This window comes from Synchiropus splendidus, chromosome 1, assembly GCF_027744825.2.
Source record: "Synchiropus splendidus isolate RoL2022-P1 chromosome 1, RoL_Sspl_1.0, whole genome shotgun sequence".
Taxonomy (NCBI): Eukaryota; Metazoa; Chordata; class Actinopteri; order Syngnathiformes; family Callionymidae; genus Synchiropus; species Synchiropus splendidus.
The window spans coordinates 45,897,025-45,913,229 of NC_071334.1; the positions used below are offsets into that span (position 1 = coordinate 45,897,025).

The 16,205-nt window shown below is 44.5% G+C and overlaps 1 protein-coding gene across 8 annotated transcripts in view; it reads right to left on the bottom strand.

Annotated features, from left to right (window-relative positions):
* The window catches only part of strbp (spermatid perinuclear RNA binding protein), an 88,516-nt gene that overhangs the window by 18,471 nt on the left and 53,840 nt on the right, over positions 1-16,205 (bottom strand). For all 8 annotated transcript variants that reach the window (XM_053854419.1, XM_053854416.1, XM_053854418.1 and 5 more), the window contains exons 4-12: positions 12,381-12,646; positions 10,927-11,089; positions 9,954-10,236; positions 6,507-6,640; positions 5,922-6,017; positions 4,152-4,263; positions 3,874-3,971; positions 1,962-2,067; positions 1,445-1,528 (exon numbers count right to left, since the gene is read on the bottom strand). In XM_053854419.1, the coding sequence (XP_053710394.1) occupies positions 1,445-1,528; positions 1,962-2,067; positions 3,874-3,971; positions 4,152-4,263; positions 5,922-6,017; positions 6,507-6,640; positions 9,954-10,236; positions 10,927-11,089; positions 12,381-12,646 (1,342 nt within the window). The remainder of the gene's footprint in view (positions 1-1,444; positions 1,529-1,961; positions 2,068-3,873; positions 3,972-4,151; positions 4,264-5,921; positions 6,018-6,506; positions 6,641-9,953; positions 10,237-10,926; positions 11,090-12,380; positions 12,647-16,205) is intronic.

Genomic DNA, 16,205 nt, shown 5'->3' on the forward strand with positions numbered 1-16,205 from the left:
GCCACAACGAAGTCATGTGTAAATGAGCTCTGAAGTACAGACATACACAACATATTCATCCTTATTTAGTTCCACTAGGCACCAATCCTATTTTTGTCTGTCCCTGGGCCTGATAACCGACATCTGATTTCTCTACTTGAAATAATACAAGTTTGGGGTAAAATTACACCCTACATCTGCTGCTTGTGACTTGGTTGCTGTTTTACCCTTCACCAGTTCCTTTGTATCATGAGGACATGTCTTTGACTTGTTAGATGAGACCAAAACTGAGCATTTGTTGAACAAAGCTTGAAAGTGAGCGTGATGTGATATGAAGCTCTGTACAACTTTTGCAGCAGGAAATATAAAATGGCGATAATGTTCGGAGAAATGTGATTGAGTTTGACCTATAAAGAGCAGATAGTGGTGTATGCTCTTCCTGATTTAAGGTGGATTGGTGTTTTAAAAGTGGTGCTATTGAATCAAGTGCTTTTTTCTATCTGACATGGTTAAGTTACTTGGTTTATAAAAGGATATCAAACAAAGGCTGTGCTGCTTTATTTTGCTTATTGTTTTAAACTCATGCCTGTGTTGCTTTTCATGTTTTTTGATTTTTGATAGTTTAGACTCTCCTCTAGATTCTCCCCTCCCATCATCCAGTTTCATCCTCACTTTGTGAGGAGAAAATCCTGGGATGGTTGGTTGGCCTACTAAAACGCTCACGATCGAACAGCATTGATCTGAAACCGAGGGATGTAAATCGGCTGGGAAGCAGGAAGACAGAATAAATAGATGAGGGAAACAGCGTGCTGCCGTTCACTGCAATGTTCCTTATGGTACACAGTTCTGGGGTTACAGTACCATATATCTGTATGGAGAATAGTGCTGTTTAAATTTGCCATTTAGAGATCTCATGATCACATGATCAAACACCTATGAAAATTGTCGTGTTACAACTTTATTTCACTTTTATGTTTACTACCTTAATACCTAAAAGTAGAAACTTCAAAAGTCATCACACAGAAGCTTAACAGGTAACTTTGAATGATTTTTTTGTTTTTTGAGTAAGACAAATTTAATTGATCACGTAGTTTTAACATTTTGAGCAATATATTTTATTAACTGAATATTATAAGACATTATTGTGTTGTTAGTTGCAAGAAGGCACTTTCATTAATCTATTGTTTGCTTCCCAGACATTCCTTGATATGTGTAAGAAACGGTGGTGAAGGAACAGTATTGACACATCTGACTGGTTGTACATTCAAGAGAGTTGTGTGCATCTTTAAAATGGTCAGCGTTAACAACTAAATTCAACAGAACCTGATGTGTCAGTGCAACTACCTGTTCCCGAGCGTTTAGCAGTGAAATAATGAGACAGAGAGGAAGCTTCAAGTGCAATAATGAAATGGATGGAGCTGAAAGAGCAGCAGACAGGGCTGCTTCTTCCTTCTCATTATTGTACCTTTTCTTAGATTCCTCTTCATTTTCTTGATGAGGTCCTTGTCGTCCATTGTTCCATCCTCGTACGGCCTCTTCAGACCTAAACCTGGCAGGGAGTTCAGCACACTAATGAGTCCTCCAGGTATTTATGCAAATTCACAAAGAATGGTTTCAAACTTTGGAGGGGAAGTAGCTGCACCCTGCGCTGCGCACAAACACCCAGGTGGGAATAAACCTCGCAAGCTTCAAATGTGATGTAACAACATATGAAAGTCTTGAACGGAAATGCACAGAAGCAGATCCCTCTTGTCCGAGCAGATATAAAAACGTTTCTCTTTTGCTGAAGTCTTGTTGCTCAACCTGTCTAGAATATCGACAGATTGCTCGGAGCTCCACGGCAAGATGGAAAAAGGTCATTTTGAAGGCCAACCTCTGTTGAGACTGACCCAAATAGTTGAAGGAAGGAATGCAGCAGCATGATTGTGTGAAAGGTGGAAGGAGGGCAGGAGCCAGACGTTAAGGAATGAAGACACACAAACCTTCTTTGTCAGCCCAGGGATATTTCTGTGAGGGCTTGTTGGAGGGGAGCGGCTCCATTTCCAACACCTTGTAGAGCTGACCGAAGGCCATGAGCCTGAGAGCGTGCTGTGAGGGAAACACAGAGGCCACATGAGGACTTGAGCTGTTTTCATAGTGAACTAGTCACAGTCTTGTTGGCATATGAGATGCACTGTCTCATGGAGCATTAAATACTTGCGCAAAACACCATTACAGTTACTAAAAATCAAGGCAAGAAAACGTATCTCCGACTCACATTTTATTTCAAGTGTGTGCATGATTTTTTGAAGTACTATTAAGTCAAAAATGTGGTTATCAGTGTACACTTCAAATCTTATATGATTCTAGTCTGGAAATAAAACTCAACTCAACCTTCTCAACTTGCCAGTCAATGTGGAAGAAAGTCGTGATGTCTTCAATGAGCCACCGTAACTTAAAAACTCTGCAGTAAACCATGAGCGTTGGAATCCACTTGGTGCAAGGTGGACCTGTTGGAAAGCTAACAGTGTTTGATGTGTATATCACGGAGTGTTTCCATAGATGTTCTTGGGTGGCAGTGGTCCCGGAGCATCAGCAATATGTGGCACATGTGCACAAAAGAGAGCGATGATGGCGTGACGCGTTGGCTCATTAAACCGTCCGTGACTACTTTAATAGGATGGTTTCAAACTTTGACTAGTCAACTGACTAGTCTGCAGTGAGGACAGATACTACTCAACAAATCAACAATCATATTTAGTTAATTTAGCTTAGCTAATGGTGTCACTGTGATAGTGATATCCACGTTTAAGGTTCCAAATATCCCATTGTTCCCATTTTATGCAAGCAAAGTCCTTAACCCACAGGAGAACGTGATCCTCTGTGTCATTGTTCTGAACAGAGTGTTGAGTTTACGCCATTTTAAGACAGAGTCCGAATTGTTGTGGACACAAGGGGAAAGAGCCAAGCGTCTGAAATATAGTGGTGTTTAAAAACGTGTTTCACACATGTCTAGCCGAGTGCTTTGGTGACATTTTATCCAAAGAGTAAATCGAGAGAGGTTGTCAGGGTAGAAGTGCAACATATGTTTGTGATGTCTGAGAAGCGTGTATTTAGTTTTTCCAGGCCAGGCACTGACGTGACCCCTCCACACCAGATCTACAGCTTTGGGGAAAACACATTTGCAGATGGAAAAAAAAAGGACCCTGAGCTGGGCATGCAGTATACGTTCCCGGCTTGAATTGGGTGTACGGAACACCAGCAGCTGTGTGTCAGGAGGAGCCACCTAAAATCCATCATGTGCCTTTGCATCACACTTGATCATAAATATGCTGAAACAAGTGGAAAACTATTAGTATGTCGATATGATCTGGAGATGCTCAGCAGTGCTAATTGATCGTCCTCCCTCCACTGCTTCCCACAAAGAGATGGAGAGCAGCCCGCGGTGGCGTTGCTAATATGAATTCATTAGGGAGGTGGAGTTCGGGATATTCATGAGCCTGGGTGTAGCTCATTGACAGGAGGCCCTCCTCGCCACTATCTGCTCTTGTATCTGCTCCAATACAATTATCCACATTGACATTCCAGCGGCGTCCTGCCTGTCTTCAAAGGAAATGGACGGCAAGATTCACTAAGCCATGAAGCTCCAAAGCTGCCCCGCTCAGGCGAGAGCCAGACAGAGAGTGTGTGTGTGTGTGAGTGAAATGACAGCCAACACACACATACTGTACGGATACACACAGCCAGGGCAGCAAAATACTCTCCTCTGGGTCTTGAGGATGGATTTATGACTTGTGATGGCAGCAGCCCGTCATTAAAATTCAGCAACACATTCTGTGGGACTCTGCAGGGAGTCGCTGTGCCACGCTTGCTCCTGACACGTTGATGTGTGTTTGTGTGTGTGCGTGTGTGTACCTGTGCACTGGAGGTAATGGTCTCAGCCTGCTGGTCGGTCAGGTTGGCCAGTGTGTTTGTTGGCTCTTTCTCGCACGGGTCGTGTAAACCTGGGCCTCCTGCGGGAGGGGCAACAAAGTGACACCAACATCAACAGTAGAACCACAACCTGAGAAGAATCATTTCACTTGAAGGCTCCAGTGAATGTCTCATATTTATGTCCCTTTACACTTCACTGGACAACATGAATGTAAGTCTCCCAGATGCAATATGGTGACTGCTGGTGAGTGAGGCCGTACCTGGCAGCAGAATGCCCGAGGCTAAACATTCCATGACTCGTCGTAAAGCTTCTCCCGCTCCCAGAGGTCTGTTGCAGGTGGCGATGGCCTTTTCGCAGATGAGCTCTAATGGCTGCGTGAGCACACACATCACACACACACACATTCATTAAGGGGTGAAGAAAAGAGCCACTTAGCTCAAGGTTGAACTTTGCCTGGGCTGAATGAAGTCAGCTGCAGAGTGTTTCAGACGTATGGAAACTAAGCATTGGAGCTTGACGTCAAGACTTCATGTGGTTGTATGACATTCCTATAATGATGCTGAAATGAGAGCAGCTGGGTCGACTGGCAATTTGTTACCCGCTAATACACATGTGTAAAGCAGAGCTAGTTTTCTAATGGCTCTGTCCATGTCAGCGCTAAACTGGCCTCAACATCTATGCCACTGATCTCGAAAGGTCTAACAATTTCCTCATGGAGATCTGACTCCTATTTGTGGACTATTCCTATCAGCTAAAATGGATGAGGGAAGCAGACATATTGAGCCAGGCACATCAGGGCTTTATTGGTGCGTGTCGACCTGCCTGGACCCAGCCTAGGATCACAGCTCACATATACATGTACCCCGTCTTCTAGCCCTCACATCGCGAGCAAAGAGGACTGAGGTCAGCAGCACAGGAAGACTGTTAGAATACAGCCCCGGAACTGACCATCCAGAAGTCGCAATAAATCTGTCTGGTCTGGAAACAGCCAAAATGCACACCTATAGTACCTTCACGCAACCATGAGGTGAAATGCAGTTGCTGCTAAAATAAAATCTTAAGTTTTTCCAAGAGTTTGTGTTACATGTATGTGATCTGTGTATGTCGATGTCTTCAAACACACAGACTCGCTAACACGCTATATACTGTATGAGCTGGTGGTAACTGTAGGGCTGCAACGATTGGTTGGCGTCATCGATAACGAAAATTCGTCGACGTCAAAATCTGTGCGTTGATGCGTCATCAGGATGGACATCGAGGACGTGTCTCAAGGATGATCAAACCCTCCGACACCATAGTAGAATGATGAAAGTGTTTTCCAAGTTTGACCTGTGACGCCACACACCCTCGAGCTAACAGCTAGCATGTCGGTTAGCACGGAGCGAATTTGTAAGAGGAGATTGATTTGTTTTGAATGATGTCACACAGGTCACATCACATGTAGTGAAGTGTCCTCAGTGTCTCTCCTCCTGATAATAATAACCAGAACTGAACTGGGGATCGACACTGAACACATCGTTTTAGATTGTTATTCAAATAAGACCTTTTGAGGTGGATATTTTATATGAGATACATGTATGAATATTGATGATTTTAAATTCTTCTTAAGGACCAATAAAGACCTCTGTTTTAAAGAACTGGAGCTCTCTGTCAACTGTTTCATGGTCTGTGCTTCACAGGGTTGATACATGTTCTTCGGTTATGTGTCATTATTTTAATATACTTGTTCAATAATGTATGGTGTTTGAGTGTCACATTGAGATGATTTAAGCAACTTAAGGTTCAACAGAAATTCAAAATAGGTCCAAACAAACGTAATCGCAATTTATCGACTAATCGAAAAAATAATAAAGAGATTAGTCACCAACGAAAATAATTGTTAGTTAAGCCCTAGGTAGCTGGCACATTCCATTAACGTGATCCACTTTGCTCATAACATCACAGTCGAGTGACAAAAACTTGGGCTTGTGAAGAGTTTTTCATCAAAGCAGTTTGACCTCGGAACACGTGACGGTTGTGTATGGCTTACCCAGCCCTTAAGAGGCTCCCAGGTGGGATGTCTATTGCACATGTCTCTGAGTATCCTGAGAACAATAACGCAGGATTTGAGTCCGTTGACTCGAGCCTGAGAAGAGGAATCAAGACGAGAGTAGAGGAGGGGGTGAGATGGAGAAGGGAAAAAAAAATAAAAAATCAGCGGAGGAGCGGTGATACTCGTGCAAACACAGATAACAGCCCGCTTACACATTATCCCATCATAATTATGTTCTTAAACTACCTAATCTCCCCACCGAGAGTCAGCAGTTATGACGGTGTATATTCACTTCACTTCTGGATCCTCTATAAAAATACCCCCAAACCATGTGAATGTTAGTGAGGTCAGATGGCAAAGGGGATGGCAAGAGTCAAAGGGAAGCATTGACCAACTGTACACAGCAGGAAGGATCATGTAGTAGCCAAACGGAAATCACAGGCCCAATGCTTTTGTAGCCTTTTGATGAGACCATAACAGATCAGAACGGTTTTATTGATCACTTCAATCGGTTTGAATTTCAGTGAGAGCAAAGCTGCAAAAAGCATCGGGCAGGAAGACAGGAAGTGAATGGGTGCCGACCTGGAACCACTTGGCGTGTCGCAGCGCTGCCAGGGCCAACAGACATCTGTGTCTATCCAGCACCTCCCCTTCCTCCTCCTCCTCCTCCTCCTCCTCAGCCTCAGCCTCCACTGTCTGCGCAGCAGCACCCAACACTGCCACAAAACAATAACAACCCAATATAGAAAAAAACGTGAAACTCGCACACACGCGCATCACACAAACAAGTGTGTGTGTGTGTGAGTGTGTGTGTCAAATATCGTGTGTGTGAATGTGGGCAGACACTGGTGAAGGTCTGCGTGAATGCACACATGCACACACACACTTATATATTTGATACATACAAGGTTCTTTTCATGCCATAAAGTTGTCCTTCTCCTCGTAAAGTCCGGGGCTCAGAACAAATACAGTACCATATTTCATTTCAGTGGGGCGGGACAATGTTTGGATCAACACTCCTAACATGGTTTTTCACTTTTTTTAACTTCATTCATCGTGGGCTGCCAAGCACAGTGAGATGTAATTTTTTAAAAAAATGTAACAAATGATGTAGCCCTTGTGACGTGATCTAAAGCTCCACATATTTTATTTTAGAGCTGGAGGCTAAACCATGATGAATTCTTTCCTGACCAATATTACTGAAGAGTAAATCTCCTGCACGGCGTGTGTCTATTAATGTAAATATCTTTAAAATTATTTGAATTATATGACACATACACCAATATTTATTGTTTTTCAAGATACAATGTTTTCTAATTGAACTGTAACCATGTGGTGGTTCAGATTAAGATTTCTTTGAATGAAAACATTACAACAAGAGCATCCTAGAGGTGTTTTTACACTGTTTGGGGATGGATTTATGACATTATTAATAATTCAGCATGTTGTGAAGGCCCATGTCTTCAGCTAACATCTCATTTCACAGAAATGTATGTGACACACATAATAACAAATGTGTTCAATTGACTGAAAAGTGAACTGAAGAGAGGACAACGAGGGAGGAGACAACCTTGTGAGATGGAGAGGCCCCAACAAACATTCACAAATACTGAAGGAGCGTTTGATTTACGATGGCTGGGCTCAGTCTCCTGACACAAACACATTGTTTTGTCGACCCAACAAAGTAAATCAATCTCCCCTTGACGTATTTGAATCATGGATTTGTGTTTATTTTGATCCAGTCTGAGTCGAGGCAGGAGTCAAAATAGTGCTGTTCTCCTGGACTGACTTCACTTGATTTTATCAGGAAATGGTGCAGAGAAAAGGGCAAACAAAGAATCAAGCACTTGAAAACTGAAAAGAAAGAACAACCAAAACATCTGCTTCAGTCTGAGCCAGTCAAACACAGGATGGATCAGGGCAGGGGGTTAAGTTTGTGGTCGGTCAGAGAGGGGCAGTTCTTCATGTTGGCGTTTGGTTCATGCGGCCAGACACCTCAGCCTGTGGCATGGACAGCTTTCTGACCAAACTCTCCTGCTCAGAGTGAGAGGCCTGATGAAGCAGACGCGGCTGTGAATGAGAGCGGTTACATGGGGTTTTCTCAGAGGGTTTACTTAGGGAGCCACTGGAAAAGAAAGAGGCCCGCGGTTTCCCTCACAAACACAACTTGGTAAATATGTTGCTCCGCTCCTCTCAGTCTTCTCTCAAGTGGCGTTAAACCATACTGTCCTCAGAAGCAGCATGAGGACATCTTCCTCGATTTATCTCAGCGCTCATCTGGTCATCATCTGTAACCTGCAGCCCATCAAACACACACACACACACACACAAACACACACCGATCTGTCGGTGGTCCCAGCTGCATGTGAGAACACTCTGCTGCTGTCGGATCATTACAGTCCTCTTCTCCTGCCTCTTTCTCGGCTTTCATCACTTCATCCCCTTGGGTTTCTGAAGTTGGCTCTAAAAACGTGATCCATTTTTTAAATGCCACTCAAATCCTGTTGACTCTTATTTATTGCTAATTGTTATTCACACAATGCAGTCGCTGTGTTGGCGGACATATTCAGTATTCATATATTTTAAAAAAGCACATTTTTTTAGGGATGCACCGAACATTTTCCAAATATATTCTGCCAAATAGTGAAACAATGGAAACATGCATTATTATTATTTTTTTTTTTTTTTGTTATTATTATTATTTCAAAAGCAGTCTAAAAAAGCCAAAATATTATATCTTACAAAGATTAACTTTCATTGAAAAACACGCATGTAAATCTGTTTCCCACTATTTATGCAACATTTTAAAAAAATAGTAAAAAAAAATAATCTGACCACATTGGATATTCGGTATTATTTGGTGTTCAGCCAAGCATTTCATATTTTCTTTGGCAAGAGCCACAAATTTTCAATTTGGTGCATACCTAGTTTATTTGATAAATATTTCTCATCATGCACATCCACTACGAACTAGTTTCCTTCCAGCTTTCTCCAAATAGTCAAACATGACACCTGATGACATCGTAGCCGATTCGTCCTCCGCGTCACTTGACTCCTCAGTTCATGATAAGATTTTTCTTTTCTCACCTCGCCCTGAGGCATTGCCTCATGTTTCAGACCGTCCATTACATCTATTATTCTTACCTTTTTATCCAAAAAATCTACATAACATACAGCCGTAATATTATGACCACGGAGCAATTCTCTTATGACTCTGTCCTAAAAAAGCCCACAAAACATGAACTGAGGCCTTTGAATCCCATAAATCTGTGCATGGAGTAAGATGCAGTAGAAAACAAAGACAGCTCATCACATGATGGATCTCTGCTTGGCTTTACGTCGACGTCCTAAACAGCCGCCCTCATCTTGTTCTACATATCATTTCAATTACTGTAATGCAGCTCGTAAATAGTTAACGTGGCAGATAAAACTGCGAAGCCCTTCTCTGGATCATTGAATTGATCCCCGATATCAGAACCCAAGGCGCAATTGATCCATCCCCTGCGGCACCTAAAGAAGAAAAGTGCTGACTCGGCTCATGGGAAGTCAATCACAATTATTAGCAGCTTTAATCCTCATCCCCATGATCTTAAGTCATATTGAAAGTATTTTACTCTCATCACCCGAATAATTTGTCTGAAGAGGAGAGAGTCATAAATTGCTTTTACACGGCCTGTAGACTTGAATTAGAGCGGGATTTGGGCCGGGTGAGTGGGAGTGATGGATGTAGGAGAGGCAGAGATGTGAGCGCACACACTCTCCTGCGCTTCAACATCGGGAGTGACGTGTATCTCTATCAGTCAGCACAAAATATGACTGTGTGTCCACCGTTTCAAGAGCGCGTGTGTGTGGACTTGGACGGGGCCACGGGATGGATGAGCGGCTTGCCGTCGCTCCTTTATTGATTTCTACTGGCTAACTCTCCTCCCCCCACCGCCTCCTTTCTATGACTGGGAAACCGACTTCATTGGAGCTTGTTCTCCAGTTCACAAGTTAGACAGCGGTGTACATGTTGGCGCGAGGTCCTACCTTGCTCATTGGTACATGTCTCCTGCTCCTCCTCTTCATACTCCTCAGTGCCCCCCTCCACCTCTTCTTCTTCCCCGTTCAACCCTTCTCTGTCTTCCTGCTGCTCCCCCTCCTCCTCCTCCTCCAGCTCCTCTTCATCCTCCTCCTCTTCCTCTTCACCCTCTCTCATTGCTGGTGACGTGAGCGTAATCTTCAGCGAGAGTTTGGGTTCTGTTGTTGTCCGTACCAAGATGGCTGCCTCCGGCGAGGAACTGGTGACCTCATATTTCTCTTCTGACAGCTTCTGTCATGTGGGGGTCAGACACAAGAGGGTGGTCAGAGGCCAGGATCACAACATCGCTTGACAAGATGAACATGCTGGAGCTGTCGCCTCATGATACGCCAGCATTGTTATGAGCCTGTTCAAACACTCTCTCAAGCGTCGCCTTTTAAATCTGCACCGTTTCGTGCACACATTTAACCGGCTCAATTGTGTGGAGAATAGAGGAGCGCAGACGTGTGTTGTGGGTTTTCTTGGTGGTGAGTGTGTTTGAGTGAATATTGTGTGTGGCACGAGTGCACTTGAGTAGTTTGTTTTAGTGAGTGATGTTTGCGGATAGCTGGTGCTGTAATGTGAGGTTAGCTGTGACATGTTTACTGTGAGTAACCCGACTGTGTCTCTTTCTGCCGGTACCCAGATGTGAATTATTGCATGCGCGTCACGGGACTCGCTTCAGCGACTTGTTAATAAGGTAGCACAACACTGTGAAGGGTATTTACATCCTGACATCCTGTTACATCACTGACGTTATGATACTGCCAGTAACAAACAGAGAGACGAGACGTGGGCAGCTGTCAGGACTCACAAGGTTAAAAAAAGAGTTGAGTTCAATAGGTTGCAATGAACTTGAACTGGACTGGAAACCACTGTGTCCCCAGCCAGAGTGGAATGTTGAGAAGCGGCCACGTGCAGAGCAGGAAGCAGCCCGCGTACCTGGATCTGTGTGGGTAAATGGTGGCAGACGGTGTCCAGCAGCGTCTGCGTGGGTTTGTCTCTGCACATCAACACCAGGTCCAGGTCCATGTCGCCTCTGATCAGGAGGCCTTTGGCCACCAAGCCGATTCTCATCACTCCACACAGCACACCGCTCGACTCCCTGGAGAAAATAGGAAGACGATAATTGACAAGATTTTCATGAAAAGGCTTGTTTCATTCAGAGCCAGCAGATTCTCGAGCTATTCATTTCATATAAGTGACCTCCACAGAGGTATAGAGGATGGAAACTGGCCAGTAATTGATGGACGCATCATTTGCCTGCAGCAATGCAACAAATCTCCTGTGGAATTGATCGGTTATCGACTGTGGCCTTTGGATTATATCTGCTCTGCAGTGAACACTAACTTCTCTCTAATTGCAAAAGAAAGATGAGCGTTTCAGCGAATCAATGACGACACCGGGGAGTCAACAACTCAGCAGGTCCGTTTCCAGCTCAAATAATGCAGTGACCAACATCAGTGTTGTGATGACGTGGTCACTGTGAGTGTTGGATAAATCTAATCCCAGGGAATGATGTTAAAAGCTGCTAATGGCAGTGAGGTGAGGGTTGTTTTCCGTTTAGCCGCTTCTCGCGCTTGCTTGCTAATAGCTCTCTTTATAGCCTTCTGTGTTCTGGAGCAGAAGAGAGTGGGTTTTATGTGTGACCAGGATCTTCACACCTGAAGTCTGCCCTTTCAGATGTACAGGTGGTGCTGGTGTTTTGCCAAGTTTCAGGTGAGTTACAGCAAATAAGAGTTCATGTATACTGAGACCTGCCCATTTAGATGAAGCAAGTAACAATACATACTAGACATGGTTTATTTTTTTCCCATCTGCTCGTGTTGTCCTCCAACATTAAAGGAATTACCAATGTAATTTTCCATTTTTTGATCACTTGTCCTTTTAACATAACTCGTAATGTTAATATCCCATTTCAGAGCACTGTTTTTCTAGTTTTAATTCACAGGATATTGGTCAAAAAGCCCAATTTGCATCAATATTTTCTCCATGTTTTAAACACGTTTGTCCTTTTAGTCCAAATAGCATTTACATTCCTCTAGCATATTTTACAAAAATGTCACAAGCTATACTGTAAAAACACTGCCTAAACATTTTAACCAACAGGTTCAAATTGACTGGTCAGCAACATGCTCCTCACACTCAACTGCCATTGACCTCCCCTCTCTGTCCACCTCTCCTCTCTGCCTCGCTGCAGTCATCCGTTCTAACCTACATAAGTTCTTCTTCTACCCTTCATTTAAAGGACTTCATATTAGTCAAACCATATGAATCACTTCATAGAACACCGAGTAAGAGGAGGATAAAGAGATTGTTGCCTTGAATGGGAAACACCAGGGGTATCCTGGTGTCAGTAAAAATCACGGATGTGGTTCGACTAAATCCTACAGTACCTGCTAATATCGTTGGACTCCTCGGCCCCTTCTCCAGCTTCATCTGCAGGCTCTTCCTCTTCTGTGCCCTCTGGTTGTTGGCTGACCACCTGATTGACAAACTGAGATTCGTTGGTTTGGTCCAGCCAATCGGACACCTGTTTGAGGGCACATTCCACGGTGGACACAAGCGTCTGGACAGCCTCCAGATACTGAGAGGACGGGTAGATGGTGGAGTGCTTTGCCATGACGTGGCGGTCATCATTGCTAAAGGAGCGGAAGGACCTCTGAAAGGAAGAGAGAAAAGCTCGATCAGATTTCAGAGAACATGTTTCACATCCTTGACCCTGACACATGCTCATGAAGAAATCCACTTTGTCTCTTTTTCTACAGATCCAATTCCATCTGAGGATGTGGCCTTGGGATTTCTCGCCACAGCTTACGCGGTCTGCTCTGTGATTGGGTGGGAGATACGGCAGCTTCGTGAGGAAATGAAAAGATGCTTGAGCCATAAAGAGAGACAGATAATGGCAGAGTGACACGTACACAGAAATGGCAAGCACAAATATGGCGGCGTGGAAAATTGCTTTAATAATGATGAAGAACGTGAACAGGACCCTCCAGGTGCACCTGGGGAGGGGAGGTCTGGGCCGGACACCATTATTCAGAAAAAAAAAGTCCAGGTACTGAGGTAACACTGACAAATAGCGTCGACTTTTGTTGGCCTCTTGTTCTTTTCATCCCAGGGAATTCATCTCAAAACCAGCCTTCCCTTCATTTCTCTATTCCGTCACGTCATTACTCTGTAGACCCACAGTGAATGGATGATCTCACTTGCTGGCCGTCCAGGCCCTCATGTTTATGAGCTTCAAGTTTTCACCTGCTACCTTGCCTGAGAGTTTTGTCATTCGAGGTAGTGACACGACGTTTGCGTGCCAGCGGTGCGCAACACGCTTTCCACGAGCTGCTTATCTCCAGAACACACATTTCCCTATATTCACAGCAAGCTTCCCAACACACGCGCACTTCCCTCACTAAAGTGGCATCTCTCTTTCAGCACAGTGAGAGATAAAGCTATTAACAGAATGGAGGACAAGAAGTGCACAATAACTACATCCACTCAGCCTCTTCAGCTCCGCATGCAGATTTGGACGCTTCATTCTCCCAGAGTTCAGCAGTGACTCACCGGCAGCAAAGCAGAGCAACAAATGTGGCAAATTGTAGAAATATTAATAATCCATAATCTCCAGTGTCTTGACATCATGAAACCTTGTTACAGCGGCAGGGAGGATGGACGGTTTCACTTGACCTATTGGGCGGTCAATACTGTACTGAAGCTCGAAGAGTGTGTTCACTACATCTTCATTTTAGGGTTGAACGATCTGTTTGGTGTGTTAAACCTCTCTTGTCAGTTGATAGCAAACTGTGTGTGTGTGTGTGTGTGTGTTTTTGAAATTTTCATGGACGCACAGGAAACATGTTTTTTTCGTCAACGTCACTTTAACATGTTGTCGCTTATGAGTCGCCTACTTGCAGTGAGGGAGCTAAATCTTCCAGGGATGCACAACCAACTTGGCAGAGAAACTCTGGATCTCCTCTCCAGTGGATATGACACAACATCTGAGCTTTTGGAACACTCAGTCCTTCATTTTCATTTATTCATTGATTTAAAATGCTCGCTGAATCAGTGGAATAAGACCTACTTGTTTGAGCTCTGTGTGCTTCACTACATATTTCTGAATTTCATCCCTGCACCTCTATGCTAATGTGACATATTGAATCTTGAATTTCTCTGGAACTTCATTTTCAACTTAAATTGTCAAGAAAAGAAGACAACCAAAGTCACAAGTCGACAACTTGTCATGATAGCACCAGCAGCGAGGGCATATTGGCTGCTATTGTTAAGCAGGGCACCAAACTTTTTCAAATGTGCGAACCCTGCAGCCAATGAAAGACGTTTCGACCCCATCCTATCTAACCTGCAAAGCGATCACTCAACATCCGTTGATAGTTGCATCGTGGCCCTTGAGGCGACTTGCGACTTGTGGTGAGCTACAGGCCTCAACAAAGCTAAGCTAAAAGAGGCGCCACAGGACATCTGCATCATAGTTTCCCGTAGGACGACACGACAGTGGTTAAATGCCAAAAACACTCAGAGAAAAAAACTATGACAAGCCTCTAAAAGTGGACCGGGCACATCAAGTCTCCAACGCTCTTCCCAAAACAACGGATAAACCCCGGATCATGACTGCTGAAATTCAACAACTACACTGACGTCGAGGAGATCTCCTGCCTCGGCGGACTGCTTGGTCTGCTGAGTTATCAGGGGAAGCCTGTGCGCATGTTTCCTGACTTTTGTTCTGGAAGTCTCTGCACAGCGCCTCTCTTACACCAATGTTAAGAAGAAGGAAAAAGATGCTGGCGCCCACTGCTCATTCCGGTTCCCGGCGAAGCTTCAGGTGGTCTGGACGGCTCTGTCAGCGTATTTAATTGGATGACTGACGCTGAGCTGCTTGCCCACACCTAGATACCTGACATACTCCAAGGTTTGCCACAGGTTTCCATATCTTCCAAAGTGTTTATATTTACTACTAGTTGTAAGCTATCAACCACACGATGATCTGAGGTCACGGCACTTTGCACTCGGTCTCTATAGAAACATGAACGGTGTGTGTGTGGTGCCTTCCGCTTTCTGGGAATAAGTGTTTAACACACATGGAGTCGCAAATTTGATGAGCCGTTGCTAATGGGAGCTTCTGTGGCTGTAAACTTCACTGCACAGTGTGTGTGTGTATTACTCAACCATGAGGGAGCTGTTGCCCGTCCGCCCCAATCACCATGTAAATCACAGCAGTTATGGGGGAGTCAGTGACAGAAATCAACCCCCGAGGCCGACGAGTCCCCAGATAATGTTGCTGACACCTCGGTGACACTTAAAACCGCTTCAGCAGAGACGGAAAAAAGACACTGCAGGAATCTGTTGCTTTGCTCCTGTGAGATGCTCGACAGAAGTTACTGAAGGATTTATGGCATTAAACGTTGCTTCTGAATTTGTTCTCTGTCTTGAGTAGACACGTTTGTCACACACAAACCCTCTCCAAAGCAGTCGACCTTGAGCCAGGCTGGCCTGGCAGCCTGACACCCGGAGGTCACTCCGCCATATGCTCTGCTCTCTAATTGGTGTGTACAAGTTGGCACGATGGAAAAGTAAATGACTCCCAAAAGCGCTTACTTCTACACTGTGACAAACTCCATTGTCACGATCACAACAACATAAATATTCACTGCCGCTTCCTAGTTTCTCTTCACAGTAAACATGCTGACACTGCGACAGTGAAACAGGTACTATTTGATACTTCCTAGTGGTGAGGTTTCATAACAGAAATGGCACTGTGAAGAGAAAAGTGTGGGAAGAGCCTTCTGAAGACTGAGCAGTGCGGTTGAACGCAACAGTTAAACACCAGCTGTCCTCCTGCACACGACCACAGTCTGCTCACGTGAGTCTTCTTCAATCGTAGCTGCGCAGTGCTCGCGGACCACACACAAACACACACCAATTACGCTCCATTTCACGGTCCAGTGAGGCCAACTGTCTGGCAGGTCTGAGTCAAATGACATTACACAGCTTTTACAACTGTCTGGGCGCTAATCTGAACGCAAACATGTTTAGGAAAACCTGTGTTTGTCAAGCCTGAAAATGAGCATAGAACATGAACCATCACGCTGCCGTGAATTTCCCCCCGCCTCATTGAAGGAGGAGAGATTTGTCCTGCACCAGCTCACATCAGTGACTTCGCTTTAGAAGCTTCACAATCCAATACCCTCTCCCTCCAAGGGTGTTTGTCC